A 23,928-nucleotide genomic window follows, 5' to 3' on the forward strand; every position below is an offset into this window, starting at 1 on the left:
AAAAGCCTGCGTGCGTGCGCGCGCGCGCGCGTGCGTGCTCGCGGTCAGGGAGAGTGACAGAAATGATTAAACGACAGTCCAGCTATTGAGCTAAATAGGCAGACACGTTACCACGATCAGGCCTGAATGTGTGGTCCCATTTCAAATTCTACACCTGATTTGAAATCATCTGAGCTGCATCGTCATGAGCCGACACCTGAAGACGTGTTATTGCAGTTGCTGCACCACTGTCAGTAGAAATGACCTTTTAGTTTCAAGATTAAGATGAACCGTCTTCCTCTGTTGGCCTTGAACTCACATCAACAAAGTGGTACTACCGGGACAGGCCCGTGCCTGTCACGGAATAGCCGACTATGACGTTTACGGGGCGGGGAGCCTGTGAGCCAACAGCTGTGTACTTTCTGTTATTGTCTGACTGCCAGTATAAATAACGATTTATTCTTTATGTTCAGGCCTAGCAGCCAATGGTGTTTTAATGGAAGGATTCAGAAATCAGATAGACCAATTCACATGCCAGGATAGCCGATTTGGATTTTTTTCTCAACCACATGCACTACTTAAACTACATTGTATGAAAGGGAAATGTCCTTATTATCAGAGACAAACAACCCTCATATAACAATTCATACTGGATGTAAATCCTGTATTGTACTGTACTTAGATGAACACTTTTACGTTTTCTCACTTGTGACCAAATCCTCCAATGACGGCCATTATTCCCATTTTCACACACCTCATTTTCTCATATTAAACCTAATTATTGTCATACAGAATTCATATGTATTGGTACCAATAACTTCAATCTACCTGTACATACTAAATTTCTCTTATCAACATGCTCATTGTGTACATCCTCACAGTAAAATTAATGCAACCAGACATAAGCTTTTGAACGTCCGTGAGGGCGTCCCAGCAGAGCCATGAGTAGGACGGTGTTGGCATGCAAAGAGAGTTTTCCCACAGTGTATTTTGACAAGGGCAATGGCTAGATGTGGGGCAGATGGAGTGCTGTGATACACAGGAGAGTTTGGATGCCCACTTGGGGTGTTGGAAAGGATTTACAGCACATATTGTTTTTCATTTATTCTACAGTATTATCTGAAATATTATCTGCGGTACTGCTATTTTATTTTAATTGGCTGCATTTAATTAGTTTATATCTGGTTCTGGTTTACTTTACTGTTTCTTTAAGGAATTTACTGGAAAACCCTGTGAAAATATACTTTTTGTAGAAACTTGTGTCTGTGTGACAGGGGTCAGATGGATACTCTTCAGCTGGCTTATAACAATATTAATATTGGGTGATTGTATGTAAGTCTAAACACATAAATAAAGACAGTTTTAGTGGATTCTTACATATTGCCACAACTATGTAGCCCTTTGACTGTTTAAGGGAATCACTTTTTGGTAGCAGTGGTGCACTGCTTAGTAAATTCATTTGATTTTGACATTACTAGACTATACTATGTGCATAATATACACTGTACAATGATAGAAATGGACTAATGTATAGTATAAGTTAGTGCAAGTCAGGTGGATATTCCTAAAAGTTGTAAAGTAAGGTACAGGATTGTTCATGGATATTAAATATATCTGTATAGTACAGTACTTGATATCTTTTTTATTTCAGCATTGGGCTAATAGAGCATGTTGCACATTCCTAAATAAACCTGTTTCATCAAATGAACGCACAGCAAGTTCAGTTTCAACCAGCGCTGCCATAAATTAGGGTGGGCTGATAGAAATGATAGGTGGTCAATTTGGGCGGTAGGTAGCCCAGAGATTAGAGAAGCGGACCAGTAGCCCGGTAGATGTACAGTATATCAGTCATATATCCATGTCTTTCTATCTATCTATCTATCTATCTATCTATCTAGTGATGACTGCACTTACAGTACTCCACTGAGAACAGTGTGCGTTACAGTGTTTAAAAAATGAGAAGTATAAATATGTTTCAAAAAACCGTACTTATGAAATTGGGGGAAAATTATAAATAAATCTATCGTTCACCCTGAGTAAAGCCTCACAGGCAGAGCTTTCTCTCAGTCTGCATACATATCCCTTTTCAGACCTTGTTTAGTATCTCCCGTCTGGTAAGACACTGACCTCAAACCGTGACCCTTAAGTCAGATCCGTGAACCTTGCCAACAACCGTTTTTATTGCTGAAACGTGGTGCTGAAGGTCGGTACAATGCTTGAGAGTTTAACCTTAGAGGCTCTATTCAGGGAAAAAGAGAACAAATCCAGCAAGAAGCATTTCAATTGGCTGAAAAGTCTGAGCCAATCATTGTGCCTCATATACGGAGGGGTAGCAGACCTGTGACATTCACTGTTCTCATGTCTATGTCAACTGTATGAATATCTGAAAATGAACACTATACTGTCGTCTTTTTCCCGCCTGGGTGGAATAACCCATTTCAGCAGGTAACAAGAGTTTCACGTATTTGCATTATAGACAAACGGCAAAGTCAACAGTGTTTGTTCACGATGCTAACATTAGCAAACTAGTTAAGCAGTACGTTAGCAGCGTGGCTAGTGGATCATGCAGGTAGCTAGCTACTGATTGGAAATCATATTTAGTTGGTTAATGGCTAATCCAATGATAGCTTAATAATACCAGATCAAACCAAAGTTCATATAACAAATTCTAAATGATGGTGTTGATCTACATTTGAAGGCTGTATTAGCTGTAGTGGTACGGGGGCATGTTGTGGCCTCATCTGAGATTTGAGAAGCCCGTGGGTTAACCAACGTTAAGATCCACTTTTAAGAACTGTCCAACGGTCAGGGATAAACTGGTTACAATCTTGCCAGATCTACATTTGTTGAGGGCTTTTGTTCCATGAAATGTCATACCTGTGCTTCCACACGTGTTTTAAAATTTACGTCCACTTCTTGTGGACGTATTGTCTTTTTCTTCATTTATAAAGGACTGCACAACATGTCGTGTATAATCTTACTTAACACACATCCTACGATTATAAATAGTAAATGAAAGGATGTTGTGAGTTAACGCAACAGTTAAAATGTGTTTTCAAACCGCACCTAAACAAATTTAATTATGTCAATAGTGGAAAGCAGGGCATGGGATTTGCAGTACCATAAATGTATTACAACTTGAGTGTAATCACAGCAGTATTATGGCATAATATTAGAAAATAACATTTGTTTGTAAAATTTGTTAATCTGTGCTCTTTCAGCAGCATCCCTGCAGGGAACCTTGCAACAACAGGCACATTCCACCTCAGGTTATTCAGCAACTGGATTGTGTCCAGAGCAGCTGCAGGACCTCAGATTTCCAGGTGCGGGCCGCTTTCTTCACAAGCTGAGGGTTCAGGACTGTTCCAGCAACTTCCGTGGCAATACCAGCAGGTACGGACACGGAAAAGAGGCACAGAGTATCAGCCTAAGAACATCAAACGCAAGAGGACCCACGGCTGGATCAAGAGGATCAGCTCACAAGGAGGCATTGAAGTGATTCTACGGCGCATGTTGAAGGGAAGGAAATCACTCTCACACTGAAGATTCCTGTTGGGAAACCTGTTGAGACTTTCAAGAAACAGACATTGGTTCTGAAATGCTGGAGGAGCACAGCAAACAGGAAAGAACTTGTGTATTGGGTTACCTGCTGACACTGGGTGTGGTTTCGGTTTGGTATTCAGACTTCATTCATAATGGGTGGGAGAGTGGAAACTGGCTTTCGACAAACAAGTTGCATTTTCCTTGAGTACAAAGAGGTCTGGTAGTTTCACCCAATTAGTTTTAATGGGCTTGATTTCATACATATTAAATAATACTCAACATCTCTGTAACGTTATGGTCATAATCATTCAATGTAAGCAGATTTATGGATGTGCGATACAATTTGGTTGAAAGACAAAAATGTGTCTTTTAATAAAATTATCTGGTAAAAGCCACCCTTGAAGAATTTACAGTACATGCATTTGTGATTGAAAAAAAGTTCCTCCCAGTCATAGTATGTAGACACAGGCTTTGTTCTTTGTTGCCTCAAGAAATAAAGTCTTGACCTTCGAAGTTGGTTACCATCTACTGTTTGTGATAAAGTTGTAGGTTTATTCAACTGAAGGCACTATAAAGAGAGCGTTGACTGGATATTTGATGAGCGGGAGGAGAGGACTACTTCCAGAGAGTGTAGACGGGTGTCCTTGTGGTCCTGTGTTACGTAAGGCAGGGTAACGTAGAGATCTATCAACAGGCTTTCACTTACAAACCAAGAAAAAGTTGTAAATTAAAAGTTGTGACAACTAGAAATTAGACAAGAAGAGAAAACTGGCATTAACTTACAATTTTTTATGCCAGACAATAATACCACGTGTATTATTGTCTCGCATATAAAATTGTAAGTAATGAAAGTATTTCAGTATTTTCCATTTTCCATTTTTGGAAGTGTTTGGTAGTAACTGAATAATAAACAGTTAAACTACAGATTTAGCACAAACATTTTACAGTAGCTCATTCAGTATGAGTTTAAAGGTAGTTATGAACTGATTTTAAAATATTAACTGCTGCAAGCTGTGTCTACATCCATCTAATATCCATCCAATATCCTAAATTCTGCACTGTATATGAACAATTGAGGTAAAAGGGTTTCATCGGCAACCTTATCAGTAATTAGTTATTACATTTACGGTTCTAGAGGAGGGACTGCATTGCTGTTGTTAGACTTATTTTATAAGATCAGTATTTTAACCGTCGTTGACTCCGTTGTTAACCGCTCAACTCATAGGTGCGAGCACCTACAGCAGTTCAAAGAAGCATAAACACGTACTGTGCACGGAGGTGAACATACAGCAGAAGGTAATTGTGTTGTGTTCACTAGAGCTTCATTCCCCTCACCGCCTTTATTGGAGGATTGGTCTGTTGCATAATCACTTTCTAGCCAGTCAGCGCATCTCCTCACTCATCTACCACTGTTCAACCAATCAGGTACGTTGAATCTCGGAAGGTAACCGCCTCCGGACAGACGAACAACAAAAATGGAGTTGTGAACTTGTAGCAAGTTAGCTACCAAAGGACGTTCAGTTTACGTTTTTGTGTGACTGCCTTTACGTGGGAGAACGTATTTAATTGACTAAAGTGGCAATGCGACCAAATCAAACTCACACGTAGTTTGTTTTTTGTAGAAGTAGTAAGACGCCGTCGAACGGGCAAACAAACCGGTATCTTGGCTACGACAAAGACAACAAGGTTTAGCAGTAAAGCTAACCAGCTAAAAGAGTGGCCTCTGCTCGTTTTCACTCTCACTTTGTGGAGCTAGTTAACAAACGAAGAGCGTGCCTTGGGCAGAAATGGAGAAGGTAGGTTTATAGCTGGTTCTGTGCTTAATTGACGTGTCAGCTTAAATAGCTGTTTTCTTGTGGATTCGATAGGCATGTTGCTTACGTGGTGGCAAGTGGGACACGGTCTCTTTCACTTCACACCACATTACCAACAAGTTATTTGGTTAAATGTAAGAGGTAGGGATTGCTTTATGCTACCTGGTTATGGCTGTGGTAGTTGGCCTTACCACCCGGGACTTCCCGCGAGTTGCAACTGTACGGAGAAATGTTTTTGTTCACATTATCTGATCTGCTGCGTCCACAGGGAGATTTCCTAAAGGGACTACCTGTCTACAACAAAAATAACTTCAGCAGGTTCCATGCAGACTCTGTGTGTAAAGCATCAGTAAGTGATCTTGTCTTTTCTCAAAGTGTTAACATTAAGATGAAAATCACGTGTTGTTAGTTCACGGTGTAATTTAGGTCTCAAATTCAAGAATGTTTGGTCACATGGTCGTGCAAATTTTTTTTTTGTCTGAGGTCATTCTAGCCAATTTACACACTAATGTGGATCTCAATATTGTTTTAGAACCGCCGACCATCTGTGTATCTTCCAACTCGAGAATATCCATCAGAGCAGGGTAAGTACATGGGCTTGGAAGGAATTTTCTTTGAGCCGGAGGAACTACAGATTTCTTTCTATCGAAATATTAAATATTGGTTATATATTTTAGTTTATATCTGATTAAGGCCATATTCCCCAAGCACACAACATATTTTTTGTTTTTGCTTTTCCATAGTCTCATATTCAGCCTTCCACTCAAGGAAATCACCTTCACCTCTAGGATGACAGTGTAGTAATCACTCAGTCTGTTTATCAAGGTCTTACCCTCTACGGGAACAACTGATGTAAACTCATTTTAACTTTGGTGCACCTTGTAACGTTGTGTCTCTCATGATCTAATAAGTGTCTGCGTTGTTTCTTCTCAGTCATAGTCACAGAGAAGACAAACATCTTGTTGCGATATCTTCATCAACAGTGGGACAAAAAGGTAAAGGTTTTTCAAGACAGTCATAGAGAAGTACTGGTGCCAATTGCGTTATCTGTGACAGTAGGTATTCTTTGTATTGCTGTTAAAAGTTTAAATGTCTCTTCTTTCTTTTCTTGCATTATCAGAATGCAGCAAAAAAGCGAGAGCAGGAACACGCAGAGGGGGAGAACATGGCGCCTCCAAGAAAAATTGCCAGAATAGACAGCCGGGAGCTGAATGAGGATTCATAAAGCAATGCGCCATCAGTGCACACCCAGTAGAGACTGACCTACACAAACAGAATGCAAACACAGATTCAGGATTTGTTTGCCAACCCAGGCCTTGACCCTGAAGCACAAAAAGATCAATACATTTAAGACCAGAGTCGTCATGATGTCAATTTCAAAAGCAGACAGAACTTCCTAACCAAAAGCTTTTTTCCTCAGTTTATTTACTGCTTTCATTTGCTACTTCCTTTACTTCCAAGAACCTATGCCTCAGATTCTAGTCATTGTACTTTTAAAAATAACATACATCTACCTCCTTATTCCCCCTTTCACTTATGCTCACAGAGTTTTCCTGTAAATATGCCTACCATATACCATACCATCTCTGAGATATGCATGTTTTCAGTTAAGTCTGTATGTGTGATTAAGTGGCATGCCATGTTTTTTGGCTTCTACTCCATTAGGATTTTTTTTTTTTTTTTTAAAGTTTTGAATTATGTAATGACAGTGGTCCTTAAATTATTATTTTAGCTAATCCTTTGTGTAATCACTGTCATTACAGTAACTGAAAATAAAACTGCAGTATGTTCCTTACTTAGACCGATTATCCATTCTGGGTTTTTTTATGGACTGTGTTTTGGAAAAAGACTAGTGCTGAAAGAAATGATCCTATGTTTTCTCCTGATGAGTAATGATTTATTGCCTTAAGTGGAAGTGAGTGGAAGTCCCCCCCTTGGTTTACATTGTTGTTTCAGGAAGAAATGAACCACTGCTGAGTTGAGTGGATATTAGCATGTTTTTTTGATAAGGGCACATTCAAGCCAATACAGACGCGCTAGAGGATGCAAACTCTTTTTGTACAGTATAACCTGCAGATTTTGTAGCCATATTTTAAGTTTGATGCTCAATACTTTGAGATCACAACTTTATGAGCAGAACTTGTATATTTGTAATTACACGATTGGCACAGTATTTAATGAAATAGGTGATAACTACAGGTATGTGTAGATTTACACTAGCTGTACTAATGTGTAGGCTACTTGTTCGGCCTGCTGTCATTCTTGTTGTAAATATACCATTCACCTTTGCTCAAATAGGTTGATCATTTGAGTCATATTGAGGGAATATGTTTAGATTTACGTTTTTTTGAAAGCGGGGCTAAGTAAACAGTCTGTGTTTGCTGCTCGTAACGTTGGTGAAGCTCATCATAATACTCCACAAGTCTTGTATATTTGTGCAGTGTGTATATTGTGGTTGCTCTGACCCTTTTCTCGGGTAACAAGGCAACTACTCACTCTGTATCTTCCCCAAGATAGCCGTATTTGTATTGCACATTGTTTATCCAAATTGTTCTTTTACAGAGGGAGGATACAAGCCAGAGTTTGATCAAAACTAAGAAAAGCATTTTACTTCATTTGCTTTGCACCTTCAGAAAAATCAATTTTTGCAAATTTACAAAGAATAATCGGCTGCAAATTGTGTTGGCCCCTTACACTCTATTAATGTACATTTCTACATTTGTTACAGATTGCTGTTCAAAGGTTTACAGAGTATATGTTCAGTTTCACTGCTTATGCAAGTCAAACCAATTAGAATGCACACCAAGTTTCACAAATATGACTTTAAACTAGAGACATGCGGTGTTTTATTTTCCCCAGCTCTTCATGGAAGAGTGTGCTGATTATACTTTTGTGATATGGTTTGTATCACATCACGTGATTTAATTTTGGAATGTCTTTCTTGTTAAATGCTTTGCTTTGAGTTTATTGTATAAATGTATTGTTGTCAACTTCAGATATTGTTGTTGTATAGATTAAACTGAAATACAGTAAAGGCTACAACTCTCAGTAACCAGCAGCATTTTTTGGGTGGAACTGAAGAAGATCCCTTCCTTCCTATAACATGTATTGTAGTTGTTTGTTTAAACAGGATGAAAATTAATCGGAAATTATTTTATATCATTCATAGCAGTGCGTTAATACAAGAGTGTGTTCTGTTCTGAGGTGTTACAATTTCCCTGAGAAATTGAGTTTACGTACATATCCTATTTCTGGGAAACAGATTAACCCAGCAACATGGTCTGTCATCCAGTGATATTTTTTAACAGTTAACAAAATCAGCCGATGCATTATCTCTTGATGGATGTTTATTCAAGTGAGATTTATTTGCATCATAGAAGTACATTCACTAGTTTATGTAGTAAAATAATTCATAGAAAATCAAAGTTAAGAAAAATAGAATATTTTTCATGGTCACAGTGAGTATAATTTGACCTATTGCGGAAGAATACAATGGCTTTGATAGTGCTTGGCAACTGAAAAGGCATGGTGGACACAATGCATGCACATGACGCAACATGCATTCAATACGGGCATCAGAATGAGAAACAAACCTGGAATGGGAAGCTGCTGTTCATGTCCTTTTGACAAAAGGGCTCACTGATGATTGGGTCCTTTTTATTTCTTTTGTTTTTGTTTTTTAAAAAAAAAATCCTTCACATCAACATAATCGGTTCTGTTGCTGTTGAAAACCAGGCAGTCATGCAGTATTTAAACCCTACGTAAAGGTTTTCTCAAGATCCATTCAAGTAGACACAGTTACTGTACATATTTTACTTGGAAGCTAGATAATCAATTGTTAGATACAGTATAATAATTTGCGGGATGTAAGTTGCATCAAGAGTGAAAGTCTAACGCTCGCTGACCATACATGTGGTCCTTGAGACTAACATGTTCCTCTACAGTACAGATGTGTCGCTGTCTCAGAATGTTGCCTGAACATTTGTACATTGCTCTCCATTCATATTACATTGGCATTGCTGAACATTTATTAACTCTTTGAGCCAGAGTTTTCTGAATCAGTCAACTGTCTTGATTCTCCTTTATCTGACTCATTAGATAGTAATTCCTCTGGGGTTGTGTTTAAGTCATACCTGTTGGGCTGAATGTTAGCAGCCTGGGTCAGTGGTTGTGTCCCATTCACACACACAACAGTACCCTCTGACTTGCTGAAACTGAACAGTTTCCCAGGACTGAATGTCCTGTTGGGGGACTGTGACCTCTCCTGGCCACTAGGGGGAACTGAAGAGGTCACTGTCGACCCTGGCGTTCCTCCAACTGCCACTGCCGGCTCTTTCTTCACCTCAGGCGATTTCAGGAACTTCAGAAATCCTGGTAGCTTTGCCTCACCTCCTGTTGGGGACTGGGCCGGTGAGCGTGAGGTGCCGGAGGAGAACTTCCCCTGAAGAGGGATGATCTGTTTCAGCTTCATCACATTGTTGTTTCCCAGCAGAGAGCTAGGTCTCTTAGGCTTGTCCCCTGGTTTGCCCCCCGGTGCTTTGTCGTGGTGATGCTGGTGCTGTGTGTCTGCCTTGTGGTACTCGCTCTCCTGACGGGCCTCGGCCTGCAGCTCAGCCTGACGCTGAAGCTCCTCCTCCTCACGCCGGCGTCTGAGCTGCTGCTGGAAGTGTTGCTGGGCCTGCTGCTCATGCTTCTGAATGTGGAGGCACGTTACAATGAAGATACAGAAGAGGAGAGAGAAAGTCATAGGAACAAAGACTTGGTGAGGCAGAGAGAGATGGGAGAGAACTGGATAAAGAAAAGAATGAATATATGTTTGGTAGCAGTGAAGACAGCACACAATTCTAGCACTTCTAACAATCTAAAGGTTGAACAAAAATATACTAGATCAGAGTGTTTACATAGAGTAACTGACCCTGTCTGCCCTCCCTCATTTCACATTTTCACTGTAGAGGTTATCATGGTTCACACAAGCAGGCTGTATGGGAGTTGTTAAATACGCTAAATATGCTGACTTTTGTTCGTAGCTGTGCCTTACTATCTCAATGAAAGGACTTATCTTAAGACACCATTAAGACAATGTGACACTGATGTGATACAACAATATACAGACAAATGTAGTCAAACACATACAGGTATTTCTCATGGACAGTCAGAAAAGGTGTGTGTACATTTTTGGACGATGCAAACCAACAGACCAAGGCTCACAAAGGGGTACATGTATAGAAGTATGATATAAACCACACCAAGTGCAGCCAGCAGGAAGCCTAACATTGGCCGAAGGTCTTTCAAGCTATGATACAACTATACCTTGAAAGCTTCCCTTCGTCGGTACTCTAGCTTGGCCATCTCTTCTGCTACCCAGCCAGGGATATCAGGGATGGCAACATGGATGACGTACTTTAGGAGGATTGCAAAGTGCTGTAAACCATCACAATGGGACAGGCTCAACACACGGTTGCATTAGGGCACAATCACATTCTGTTTCCTATTCTGGATTTCTGCTGCAGACAAAACAACACATCTCATACAAATACCAAAAACTCTTGTGAGGTTTTGTGTTCCATAACGAACCTGGCTCAAAAACTTGATTTTCTACAAAGTCACAACAACAAAAATAGCAGGCCATGCATATTAATATTTCTTTTGTAATAATAGAAGTGGCATTTTGGGAATAAAAGTACATTTTCTTAAAAGTACAAAACTCCTCAGGGACAAACCTGCGTTTCCCATACACAATACAGTGCATACCTCCAGTAAGACAATGGAGATGATGGTCATCTCAGGGCTCAACCAGGGGAACAGACGCTGCAGCTGCCCACACTGACCAATCAGGTAACAGTTAACTATGATGGCTATCAAGCCCATAGCCTCCATTGCAGTCTGGTGTTGGGAGAAAAAGAGCGAGAGAGAGAAGTTTACCGGCTATCATATACCCCCACTATGCAAACTGTACCCTGGAAGACTTGTCTGACATTTTCCAAAACAAAACACACTGACCTGCCATTGTCCGATGTTCTCCACTCTCTGTCCGAAGGGCCTCTGAAGACCGGTACAGAGCTTAAGGGCATCACTGCGGATCTCAATGATGTTGTTGATAAGAGCGCACATGGCCGCCAAGGGAAACGCAGAGGAGAAGAGCACCACATAGCCAAACTGAATGAACATCTCCTGGTAGTCCTGGAGAGTGTCCTGTTGGGGACAAACATAATGAAATAACGTTATCATTTTCATAGACATGTTGTTGTGAATTTGGATATAGATGATTTTGTATGAGATTTATTCAAGATGGTGTGTACAAAGTCAAATTTGCATTTCTTTGTCTATATCAGGAGTCCCACCTCATATGTCTGCATACAGCTCTCAATCTCAGCCTGGGTCAGAGTGACAGTTTTGGGTTCTTCTGGCGGATCAATCCACGATTTCTTGTCCTCTTTCCCCTCACCTACAGTCTTTCTTTTCTGACAGAGAGTGTCAGATTCCTTCAGAGAGGACACAGTGGCAATCTCCTTGGTCTCCTGCTAAAGTAAACATGAGACTACAATACTTTCTCTAGTGACTACTGCATCTTAAATTAATTCTGATCTGTTGGAGAGAATTTGAGATGACCAAGATGAATCTACACAAAGAGTGTAACGAAACACATAAACTGTATTTGAAAGAGCTGGAAATATCCAAACATAAAGATAGATTTGTGTTACATGTTTAAGAAAGCAATGACTGTTGGACAATTTTAGACTAAATGACTGAGATGAACATTTTTGCAGCGCAGAGAAAGAAAGACAAGACCACAAAGCTGCAGTGTGGGATGATAAATGATAATAATAAGCAGACCACATACTTGAGCCAGCAATTCACAATCACTGTCCTCATCACAACTGTCAAAAATACTTGATGGATCCATCCCTTCCTCTACCAGTGTAGGACTGTCCTCAAGGAAGCTGTCGTCCCCTGGCTGTGTTTCTGTTGTGACGTCCTGGTAGTCAACCTTCTCAGTAAAGCTGACTTTACGTTGTTTTAGAACACTGTCATTCATGTCCCACTCTTCTTCTGTGAGCCTGAATCCGGCTTTCAGATCCCCTCTTCTCTTCGGCTCTGGGTTATCACTAGCTGTGTGGCTGACAGGGATCCCTCTGTTACCCAGGAAGGAATAGGCTGTCATTGAGGCTTGGGCCTTTCCCAGAGCCAGACGGCCATATTTGAGCATGATGGCTTGGAGTAGCTCCCAAAGCACCTTTGGGGTGAAGACACCCAGCTTGTTTTGCTCATAGAGATACGGCTGGAGGACCTCTTTGATGTTCTGTAGGAACTGGCGAAAAATCAGTAGAGTGGCCAGCATCTGTGAGGAGTAGGAGAACATCTGTTACTATGCTGAATGTAGTGCAAAAGAGAAAACACATACACATTTCCAGAAGTTTTTGGCAAGCAGAAGTGATGTAAATATTCACTCTGACCAAATGTACAAATGCAATACACTGCCTGACATGTTCCCGGGACATTTAAAGCACTGACACACCACCTGTTATTAAAGCAAGACATTGTAACTTTTGAAAGAAGTTGCACGATCTTCCCATTACAAATGAAAAGTTTAATTTGTGAGCAAATTGACACACCCTTGCTTAAGTCAATACACTTAAAGATTTTGGTGCCACAGCCTTACTTGGTCTGGCATCACCAGCAACTTATGGTAGCTACTCAATGTTTGATATATTTTTCTGTAATTGATCATTCGCTAAACCCTTCAACTGAACGGCAACTGTCTGGTTGGAGCTTAGCAGCCTATAACTAGGCATGGCAGACCTGTCAAGCTTTGGATTTCTCCACATACTGAAGTGGAAGAGCAATATTCTGCATTTAAAGAGTTTGGAAGGTGGGGTCGTTTTATTTAGCCTGTCAAAAACAAGAACCAAAAGTGTAAGGAATAAATTAAACAGTGTGTTTGGCTGTTAGAAATCCCCCTCCTCGTCCACTCATTCACGCCTCCTTACATTGTGGTCGCTAAATAGCTTGTTCCTTAGTGAGCAGTAAATCAAGATTTCGGACACTTATAAATTATCATCATTTTGCGTCATCACTGTTAGCTATACAGACGCACAACTGTAATTTTCACATCTTTAAAATGCAAAGCAATGCATTTCATAAAGTAGTGTACATGCCATGGATACTACTTTTTTTGTTCCACCGTGGAATTTTGTAAAAATGTGTGTACCATAAATGTAGGCTACTATATTGTGAATAGGAAATTAGGACACAGCCCTTGTCTGCCTTAACGTAATCAGCAATTGTTAGCATGTCTAGCAAACTAGCTTACTACCTACAGTAGTGTTAATTCTAAAGCCAAGGAGCATATCTTTAGCCGAAAAGTACATCAGTTTTTGGGTCAAGTCAGCTGGAAACATTAAAAAATGTGACACAGACAATGTTTCCAACCAACTCGTGGAGCTAACAGTAGCTTAATTAGCTAGCTTGCTACAGCTGACAAAAGTTTCCAGCTAGAAAAAAGACGTCTGATTTTGTTAAGCTTCTCTGAAATCAAAGAACCATTGTTTCAAAACTATTAGGAATTTATAGCGGTAAATTGTTGGAGACGGAAAGCTTAACAGGCAATAGCAATAGTGCCTCAGGGGGGCCTGAGCCACTTTTGGCCACAGTGGCCGCTGTTCAGCAAAAGTTACATATTGTCACCTTTTAAGACCAAACGACCTTTCACTCTACGTTTTGTGTTTTTGTGTGTGATAGTGACAGTAGTTGTTGCTACCTCCTTAAGTCGCTCCATGTCCTTGAGGTAGAATCCAATGTAGAAAAGGCTAAGGTAAGAGTTGATGAATTCAAACTGTAAAACAACCGGAATATATAACAGGAAGTCAAACACTCATTCAGTCAGGATTAATTATCTCTATCCAACCCTAAAAAATGAAGCAGGACTTACAAAAACCATCTTGATGATGAGATTATTCTCATAGGCACTCTGAAGTCTATAGTTCTCTGGATGAAGAAATAAGAGAAGCATTACTCAATGTACAGTTGACCTGCCCCACAGAGATCTTGGATGAAGAAATAAGAGAAGCATTACTCAATGTACAGTTGACCTGCCCCACAGAGATCTTCTAGGAACGTCATAGCTAAAAGCTTTCTACTCCAGTATTCAGGTGGCATCAAAATATACTCATACTATGAAGACACCTGCCCTAAATTACAATCAGGGGCAAGTATGTTCCATTGTGATTTAGTTTCTCATAAAAAATTCCTTTTATATATCACAGAGGTAATAATTCACTCATGTGCCCAGGGAGTTCATTTTGTGTCTCTCACCCATGTCATTGAGCCAGTAGGCAATCTTCTTATACACTTCATCACATATGGTTACAGTAATGGCCAGAAGTATCTTAGGAATGAATCTTGTAATACCAGGTAGCTCTTGAATCTCCATCACCACTTCCTGCAAGGTGAATTAGAAGCATGATAAATATTTAACAAGTCCTATTCATTCGTATCTCCTCTCAAATCCCATAGGTATTTTTAAAAGGCTTTTAAATGAATCTGAATTGACGAGGGGTATATTTGAATGTGGAATACTAAACCAGTTTTTGAAAATGATACAATTCACAAATCTTCAGACTAAAATGTAATTATGGATGTTACGTTTATCTCACATATTATTTACTGGAACGCTCTTCTCAAGAAATACAGGTTTAAAGTATCATCCCCATTTATCAGCCCCAAACTATATCCACTACAATTCTTTTCATTGAACTTGCTTGCTGTGTTATGTGTGCAGACCTGCAGTTCCAGGCAGAGGAGCATAGCGAGGAAGACAAAACAGAGACAGAGGAGGCAGATGGGCAGGCTGACCAGCCATCTGAACAGGGCTCTCTTCCAGGGTGGATAGTAGAACTCCTCGCAGCCTGTTATGGGACTATAGCGCTTTACACCCTGCAGAGGCAGCAGCAGAGGAGGAAAGAGACAGAGGGAGTATTAGAGACTTTTTTCCGTGACTGAAATCATCTTAACTGGAAAATGAATTGGAAGTATTTGCGCAAAATATGCTCCATAATGACTGCTTGTTTGCTTGATTGTTTAATGGATGTATTCTCTTTATATGTTAAGAGTCTTTCACATCCTTACAAAAAACACAAATGCATTTCTTACATTTTTGCTGTTGTGTGCCAGTTTATTGTGGAAACCAGCAGTCAAATGAAAATGATGCACTACTTTACATTACATTTTGAAGTGACATTTTTACCTAGATCAAAGTTCCTCTGTTTTTAAAACTTTCTATATGTACAATTAACAAAATATAATCCCAGATTTGTGATTGAGGTCCAGAACATGTGATATATTCTTTTTCCATACTGTTTTGTCATATTCTACATCTTCCTAACTGTCCTGCCATTACCAGAATTTTCCTCCCCATAAGGAGGAAAAAAAAAAAAAAAAAAAACTCTGTCGCCCAACGTGGGGCTCGAACCCACGACCCTGAGATTAAGAGTCTCATGCTCTACCGACTGAGCTAGCCGGGCCTATTGAAGCAGGTCCCCACATGCTCTTTCAAACGGGTCACCCACAGCTTCTCACCCACATCCTCTATTCACTCCACACAACTGGACGTGCCCCCATGGCCCAGCCCCCACGCCTCCTTCTCAGAGACCACGTGGGGAATGAAAGACACACTCTTCTTGTAAACAAACTGATCACATTTCCTGGTATTGTTTGCCAATCCAGTGACTGCAGAGTTGTGCAAGCGCTCAGAGATAGCAGTAAACCACAGACTGTTATTGCATTTTACCTGAGGAAATATGTACACTGACATGAAAGAATTTTAAGAGATCGGGTGCTTCATGGAAGTTTGTGATTTAGGTTTTCACCGTTTTCACATAACACAACATAACAACACCGGTAACTGCTTTTTCATCTGTACAAGCTCAGGCTGTGGCAACAATCCTCACCCTGAACTGTGGCCTGGGCTCCTCCAAGGACTCGGTGGGGGTGTCCAAAGTGCCCCACCTGTAGGCCAGCTCTGCCTCTCGCCTCTTCCAGCGCTCCAGAAACAGCGTCGCCCACACAACGTTGAAGAGGGCAAAAACCACACAGCAGATATCCTGACTGGTCTGTGCAGGAGCATAAGAGAATCAGAGATACCGACATAACTTCTGAAATTATTGTTATGTCATCGAGTTTTCAGTTGTTTCATAAAAACAAAAGTCCATGCCATTAATGAATTTACCGTTTTTTTATGTGTATCTACTGTGCACTAATTCAATTTGTTGTAATTAGCAATTTTATTTAAAATTGTATTCAAAATTTAATGAGAAATGTATAAGAAAAGACACAAAACAAACTCAAAATCTCCTGACATTTCTGACATAAAAATAAAAGTAATATAGATGAAAGGTAAAATCAAAATTACAAATCAGCACCAGTACTCTTATGCTGTGACAGTTAAAGGATGATTTTCAGTAATATTCCAAGAACTTCAAAGGAGAGAAGAAACAAATCTCGCAATAGAGAAGGTTTCCAGTACCTGATCGGCCTCTGCTAGTATCCAGAGCAGGAAGCCGATGACAGCAGGGTAAAGCATGCAGTTGGTGTAGAAACCCAGCCAGGCAAAATACATGCCGATCTTCACTCCAAAGTAGTCACAGATATCATCTACATAGCAGATGAAATTGTAAACAGCTAATACTGGGGCTCTGGGGAGACGGATCATGTTGTATTAAACAACTGGCAAGTGAACAAACAGATCATAGCATTTTATAGTGTCAGTTAATGTGACAGTGTGACTCAGGCCTACTGTTTACCGTCCTGCTAGATTTTCTGCAAAATAAAACTGTGATACTTCCTACCCAGGGGCTGCCTTTCACATACAGCCTGGACCCAAGATGTCATCAACTGGTTGAGGATCCTCTGCTCATGGAGAGGAAACATTTGATGGATCACCCCCCGAGCCACCAGCTCTGGAACTAGAAACAACGCATGACAGAATGAACATATTGTATCTCAGGTGACATTTGGCTCATGTTTGACACAATGTGTCTTTCTGCTACAACCCAGCATCTGAAAATTACACTAATTAGCTTAATGAGGGGGCAACATAAAAGGTCAAAATTTTAAACCAAGAGTGACCTAATGACCTTGACCCTGGAACAGTGGTTCTTGGTATAAACATTGCATATAGAATCCACTGCATGGAGTACTGATGCTATTTCAAAGGGTGCATTTAAAAAGACAGATTCTAGAGATGAGAACGAGAGGAAAAAGAGATGTGGAACAGCACAAAAAAGGTCACTCATAATAAATAACAGCATACTGATTGGCTGTCCCTCCAGGAAGTGAATGTTGTGAAGCATCTCCCCCTGTTTGGCCCGCAGGTTGTCCAGCCAGTACTTAATGATGCTCTGACGCTCCTGAGCAAAATTACAAGTAGAGGGACAAAAAAAGAAATGAATGATGTGCTACAGAGACTTTTAATCTTTCATAAAATCAAAATCAGTGACCTGTGTAATATTCCCAATATATTCACAGCAACACTGACATTCAGCTCACATGGCCCACAGTTTTGACCTCTAACCTGTGAGGTAAAGAAGCAGAGCTCGCTATCTATGTTCTCATAGATATTGTCCTCCTCGCAGGAAAAGCGCCGCATCCCACCACCATATTGCGGTTTAACAGCCTTGTGCATGCCCATCTGCTCTGCTCCTTGCAGTAAACTGAGGGCGAGGAGAGAGGGTAAATGAACAGCAGGATTAAACCTGTGCAGAGGCTGCAGATGTTTGGCAGATTAAGCATGTTAGGGGAATATAAACAACAAACTGTGATACACACAACCGTAACTGGGAAATGACTCTCCGTGTGGTTTCTAAACTCTGAATTCGCTGATTTAATGGAACGGCTCAACATTTTTGGAAACACATTCTCACCTAACCTTCAGCAAGAAAGCAAATAAGTGCATCTCCCAAAATGTCAAAGTATTCCTTTAAATTTCCAAGCTTTTCATTGGGCTCAGAATTGGAGAAACCCATAACAAAAAAATAACACACAAATGTACTCACTCTCTGTGTTGCCTTTATCCAACAAAAAACACACATGCTCATGTTTGTACACCAACCACAGTGAAAACCCTCATCAACCTAATGCATTCCATTCAGTTTTTTTTTACAATTGTAGCAACATTTTCACAGTTTACACCATCATCCCAATGAGTTATCATAATGTCGTTCTCAGCAACTTATCTGCAGACAAGCAGGGATGCAGTGACATCTAGACCAGAGGCTACAAAGGTTATAAAGAAAGCACAAGTGCTAAGATGGTAACGAGACCAAATTAGTAGTTCAGAAAATAAGGCCAAACTGGGGGTTCTTTTACGACCTTTCTAACAAGCATATTGTTGCCTGTTGCCTGTGAGATAAAAAAGTATCTCCAAAATGTCTGTTTCACACAAGGTAATAAGAACATTTTTCCAGGAGGGGATATGAAATGGTTTCATAAACTCTAGGGTCATCCAAATATAACAAACTGTACAGAAATATGAGCATGAAAGTTCTTTCTTGGCCTTGGGAACACTAGTGTGTGAGTGTTGTCTGCCCTTCTGGACTTCATTCTAGCCATGTTGCTGCATCCTGTTTATATGCGGTTAAATAATAGAGTAAAACGTTACCAAAAACCCATAGGGCTAATATTTAAATTGCCATGCTTAACCATTAATCTAACCTCAATCCTAAAATCAAGTAGCAATAATGACCAGCCAAAGTGTCCTCACTCCAAACAGTTCAGACAAAGACAGAAACACAAGTGCCCACACATGAATGTAAACCCAAACACACACACACACAGTTTCAGAGTCTTACTTCTCAAATGTTGTCGTGATGAAGAAGGCGTGCGCCTGGGTGTGTTTATGCTGTCGAATCTGAATGCTGACCTGTGGGATTCCAACACGAATCTGATTCAGGAGCCACAGCAGAGTGTGATCGTCTATTGTATCTGGGGGGAGAAAATAGCATACTTTCATCATTTGTGGACAAATGAATTTGAATAAATTGTGAATATGAGCATCACAATTAATATTTTGAAACAACAGTTTCTTTGTCGACAGTCACTTGAATTCCTCACACGTTTGCAGGCATGCTTGCCAAAGGCAGGAATTGACAAGTCTGCTGCTGCATTAAGAGGCTGAACCAAAGCCATCCTTCACCGCTCTGACAGAAGGGCAGGGTGGTTGGTGACATTAACCTGTCTACATATATCACAAATATTTTCTTCCTTAGCTTGAGAGGATGGAATATAACCCAGACTGCTTCCAATCTGATTCCAGTTGTTCAGCCGGTGTTCGGGACATTGTGTCTCAATTACGCCATTTTGTGTCCGTAATGAACTGAATGTTAGTTAGAAGCATTAGTGAGCTATTTACAGTAAGAGGCCTGTTAATCTTTCACATTTGTTTTTTATTATTTTATTTTTAACAATTTAACAAAACTAACAAAGCTTTAAAGTAGAGCTGCATGATAGAAAAAATCTACAAAATTGTTAAATACAGTATGTTGTGGAGATACTTGATGATCGACTATTCATCATTCACATTTGCGTCAATTACCAGTTACAATAAAAGTTTAATAAAAGTTTAATTTTCTAAAGTTGTCCCACTATAGTCTGTGAGATAGAGGTGTTAAACGCAGCAACATTAGAATTCAGGTTCTCAGTATAGTTGAAGTGCTTAAAAAAGTTGAAGCATCAGCACTGAAGTACTGAAAGAGTCTGAAGTGTCTGTTTAAGTGTACGAGCTGAAAACATGAATTTTGAGTTTTAAGTTTAAGCCATGTAGGCAGTTGAATGATCATTTTTAATGTAAGCACTGAAAGTAAGTGAACTAACGATCGAAGAGTAATCGATGAAAGCAGTTGAACTTTTAGTTGAAGTTGAAGAACCAAAGATAGTTTGAGTACAGTACAGAGAAGTAGCTGAAGTGTCATTTGATATGACATACTATGTCATCTAGGCGGCGTTAATACTGTTTAAATAGACATAAAATTCTTGAGATCTGTTCATTTACATTGCTTTTCATGATCATTTAAAAGCCATCTTAACAAAAACTGTTCTTTGTCACATTGCCTAATGGCATTAGGTATTTTGGTTTGCTTTGGATATGCGTTTGAATGTTGGTAAAAACCCCTGACGCTTGCACTACTTAGAGTTTTACCACGATTAAACAGAATGATCAGTTATCCCTTTGTTTCAATTTCCATCAGTGTATGACATTACATATGTGTATTTCTATAACAAGAGGAACAGTCTCAAAAATCATGTTAAATACTTTATGCCAAATAGAGAATTTGAGTCTCCAAACAGAAACAGCAGTTACACGTTGTTCAAAAAAAGGACATGTACTCTGTGCAGAGATTGACGAATACTGCAACTGCAACTTTAGTTTGATCAAATGCTTCTGATTCCCATTTTATGCCCACAACCGCAGCTTCCCTAAAAGATCCTGCAGAAAGGATACAGGTGCTGTAACTGATGAAGTCTAAATGTCCCCAGAGACCATTATGAAGCCGTAGTTATACGTCTGAGTGGCTGGCCGACCACCAAAGACATTTAATGAGGATCCACTGTTCTCTCCACAGTGAAGGACTCTCCATAGGACCTGGGTTTACCGTACCTGGGAATGTCATCAGGATATCACAGTTTTCGGTGGGCACCATCTTCAGCCAGGACTTCCGAGACATAATGTAGTGTCTGGCCTGGAGAAGGCTCTTACCAAACAATTTATCTGAAAGGAGGAAAAAAAGCGGGGGCAACAGGGGGAGAGGGTGATATTGAGTCCGATTGGGGTTAATAAAGTTTAAATCGAGTACAGAGAATAAGTGAGAGAGAGGGCTAAACAGAGGGTGTGTGAGAGAGAAAGGTGGGCAGGCAGATGGTGATATTTTCTCATCAGGATGATGAAGGACACAGATGACAGGTTTGCCATTAGTATCACTCTGCCGCTCATCACTGATGTTATTTCTCCACCATGTTTTCTCTCCTTTCATCTTTTTTTGCTCCTGTCCTGGAGACAAAATGACATAAGTGTCCAAAATGATCGTTCAGCCAGCGTGAAGGTTGACTGTGCTGCATTGGTCAATATGACTTTGAGCAAATGGTATGAGCGGCAAACAAATAGATGATCTGTACACTGGCGTCTGTGTAAATAGCCACCGACAAAATAGCTTTTCAAGTCTGTCTCTAAAACCCCTAAATGAAGGCAACGCAACAGGCCTCGGTTTTTCCAACAGCCTGATCCCACTTGTACATTATCACATTACAGTCTAAGCTTTGAAGTCATCATTTTTGCTGCTTCTTCTCTTCCTTTCACACGACGGCTCTCGCTCTAAAGTCACACTCTCAAGTCATACACTTTGTGCCACATAGGCACAATAGCCACAGTGACTGACCGATCTCTACATTTTTCACTGAACCGTACTGTGACACTCTCTCAGTACGTGTCTGTGATCAGGATTTCACATTCGGCGGCGTACTGTAACTTCTTACTCCACATCTTATCCCTCCTACTAAGAGCCATCATTGCTGCTGTCATCTCCCTGTTACAGTATTACGTTTTAGACCTACACCCCAACTGAGTGACTCTAAACTGTAAACATTGTCAATGAATGCCTATAATATGAGTATTGCTAAAAGAACCAACGGCATCTACCCGGAAGTTCAACCCACTAATCAACCAAAGGACTGCTGTCTTCAACTGGTCATGCTGTAATAACACAACAAAGACTGAAAAGAGAATACACGCGCTGAACTATACCATACATTGAGTCTTACCCGTCCGTATAAGACAGACTATCACATGACCACCCGCAGGTCGTTACACCGTCAAGCTCATTTCACCTGCATTTTAGGGAATAAAGTGGAGGGCAAAGCATAAAGACAGAAAGCACGCACACACCACACGCAGCAGGCAGGGAATCAAGCCTCTGGAGTGACAGCGATAAGACTGACCATGAACCGTCATGTCAGTTTTTCAACAAATGCAGGCAGCTCAGGCTATGCTGACTTTGTAAAAGTAGGGTGGAGAGCTAATCCGTTACCCTCAGAAGCCAGAATGATGTGGCCACCAGCAAAATCCTCGTTCCTATGCTGGACCCCAGCTAAATGCTAATGCAAAAGGCTAGAATCACAAATTGAATCATTAATACTGTTAAAACAGATGTAGAGGGGGGCGTGAAACTCCAATCTCTCAAGGTTACTTCAGGCTATGAAAATGCTCACTTCCACTTGATAATGCTCTCAGATGGTAAGGGGTTATCACTGTCAACGCCACTGCTGGCACACACCATAGTAGTGCAGGAAAACTCACCTTTGCAGTCAGATAAGTGATGATCCATTTGTAGAAAATCTAAAATGGTTTCACTTTAACAGCTATATCATCCTTTGAATGTTAAAAGTTCATTTATTTTTATTTGTTACTCTATATCACCTGTACTGATCCATGTGGTTGAAATCTTCTCCAATAGGTTTCACGTTGGTTGCAAATTACAGCAATAGCAGCAGGGACACTGTTCCGGCTAAGAGTATAAAGGTTATATGGTCATATGCAGAAGGCCAGACTAATACCTGGGTCTCTCTCCAGAAGTACTGGATGGGCATGAAACGACACGATCCAGGGAGCCCAGAGATGGCAGGTCGAGGCCAATAAAGGCTATAAAATACCCGGTGCTGCTTAATAATCCTCATAACGTAATACCAGAAATAACCACAACACTAGTCATTTGCTTACTCATCAATGACATATTTCTCCCGTCAAACCCTCAAGTCTTCGACACATGAGACAAAACGGGCACGGCTGACATCTGAGTCTGAATCCCAGTCGTTCCTCTCTCCGAGGCACGGTGTAGCCCAGCCCGTCGGGACAGGCACCTCCGCTGCATAGGACTCCCGCATGCACCTGTGGACCACAAAGCCCGACTCTTCCCGGGCCTGTCAGAATCGGAATGCGCACTATGTAGCGGGAAAGGGAAAGACGCACCGAAATCAAAATTCAGTCAAGGAGCCTTCTTGAGCCATTCAGTGAAGTCTATTAAGCATCAGTGATCACCACGTCGCCTATGGACAGTAGCCTAATATCCCTCATCCTCATTTTTTTTTTTTCAAATGAAGACAAATACTCAGCTTCCTCTTATCTCCACTGAACATACGCAGGACACACCGTGTATTTCCTCTCTCTTTCTGTGACACTCACCGAGCACCCCGGTTGGTGTCGAGGACGTTTGCTGCTGCTGCTGCTGCTGCTGCTGATGTTGCTGCGGCGGCGGCGGCGGCTGATGCTGGTTGCCGCTGGTCCTGTGCTGCTGCTCGCTTGGCGCCGTCCTCTCCATCCTCTCCCCTGCCCCGTCGCCGTCGTCGACGTCGGCGGTGCTGCCGCCGCTGCCGCTGCTGCCACTGTTTACAGTAGCGTCGGTACCAGCTGCCCCGGTGCCCGCCGCCTGCATGGTGGTGCGCAAACGCTCCGGGTGGCGAGAGGGCCGGGGAACCGCACTGCTCGGAGGACCCTGCTTTTATTGCATGGCCGCTGCATGTCAAGGGAGAAGCCTAATGTGCCTGGCAGATG

The 23,928-nt window shown here is 41.0% G+C and overlaps 3 protein-coding genes and 1 non-coding gene across 5 annotated transcripts; 2 read left to right on the forward strand and 2 right to left on the reverse strand.

The window, feature by feature from the left end:
• Window positions 1-2,291: 2,291 nt before the first annotated feature.
• On the forward strand, window positions 2,292-4,261 carry mrpl34 (mitochondrial ribosomal protein L34). Of its 2 annotated transcripts, none has more exons than XM_040144067.1 (2): window positions 2,292-2,424; window positions 3,204-4,261. In XM_040144067.1, the coding sequence occupies exons 1-2, from the start codon at window positions 2,369-2,371 to the stop codon at window positions 3,520-3,522; spliced, it is 375 nt and encodes a 124-aa protein (XP_040000001.1). In that variant the 5' UTR covers window positions 2,292-2,368; the 3' UTR covers window positions 3,523-4,261. The 2 variants fall into 2 exon arrangements, with proteins under 2 accessions (XP_040000001.1, XP_040000000.1); XM_040144066.1 differs by having other exon boundaries at window positions 3,201-4,256.
• A 698-nt stretch (window positions 4,262-4,959) lies between these two features.
• LOC120798443 (DET1- and DDB1-associated protein 1-like) lies at window positions 4,960-8,378 on the forward strand. Its single transcript, XM_040142679.1, has 5 exons — window positions 4,960-5,318; window positions 5,605-5,685; window positions 5,869-5,920; window positions 6,270-6,331; window positions 6,457-8,378. Exons 1-5 carry the CDS (start codon window positions 5,310-5,312, stop codon window positions 6,559-6,561), a joined length of 309 nt encoding a protein of 102 aa, XP_039998613.1. The 5' UTR covers window positions 4,960-5,309; the 3' UTR covers window positions 6,562-8,378.
• Window positions 8,379-8,815: 437 nt separating this feature from the next.
• On the reverse strand, window positions 8,816-23,809 carry LOC120799165 (anoctamin-8-like). Its single transcript, XM_040144112.1, has 18 exons — window positions 23,560-23,809; window positions 20,986-21,096; window positions 19,181-19,313; window positions 17,905-18,043; window positions 17,644-17,740; window positions 17,180-17,296; window positions 16,858-16,985; window positions 16,283-16,444; window positions 15,117-15,269; window positions 14,649-14,775; window positions 14,266-14,321; window positions 14,095-14,169; window positions 12,178-12,675; window positions 11,678-11,818; window positions 11,337-11,528; window positions 11,088-11,219; window positions 10,647-10,757; window positions 8,816-10,029 (listed from the first exon to the last, which is right to left on the reverse strand). The coding sequence occupies exons 1-18, from the start codon at window positions 23,807-23,809 to the stop codon at window positions 9,367-9,369; spliced, it is 3,285 nt and encodes a 1,094-aa protein (XP_040000046.1). The 3' UTR covers window positions 8,816-9,366.
• trnak-cuu lies at window positions 15,784-15,856 on the reverse strand. The gene has a single exon. It is a non-coding gene; the product is annotated as a tRNA-Lys (tRNA).
• Window positions 23,810-23,928: the final 119 nt, after the last annotated feature.

Source organism: Xiphias gladius, chromosome 14 (genome assembly GCF_016859285.1).
Source record: "Xiphias gladius isolate SHS-SW01 ecotype Sanya breed wild chromosome 14, ASM1685928v1, whole genome shotgun sequence".
Classification (NCBI taxonomy): Eukaryota; Metazoa; Chordata; class Actinopteri; order Istiophoriformes; family Xiphiidae; genus Xiphias; species Xiphias gladius.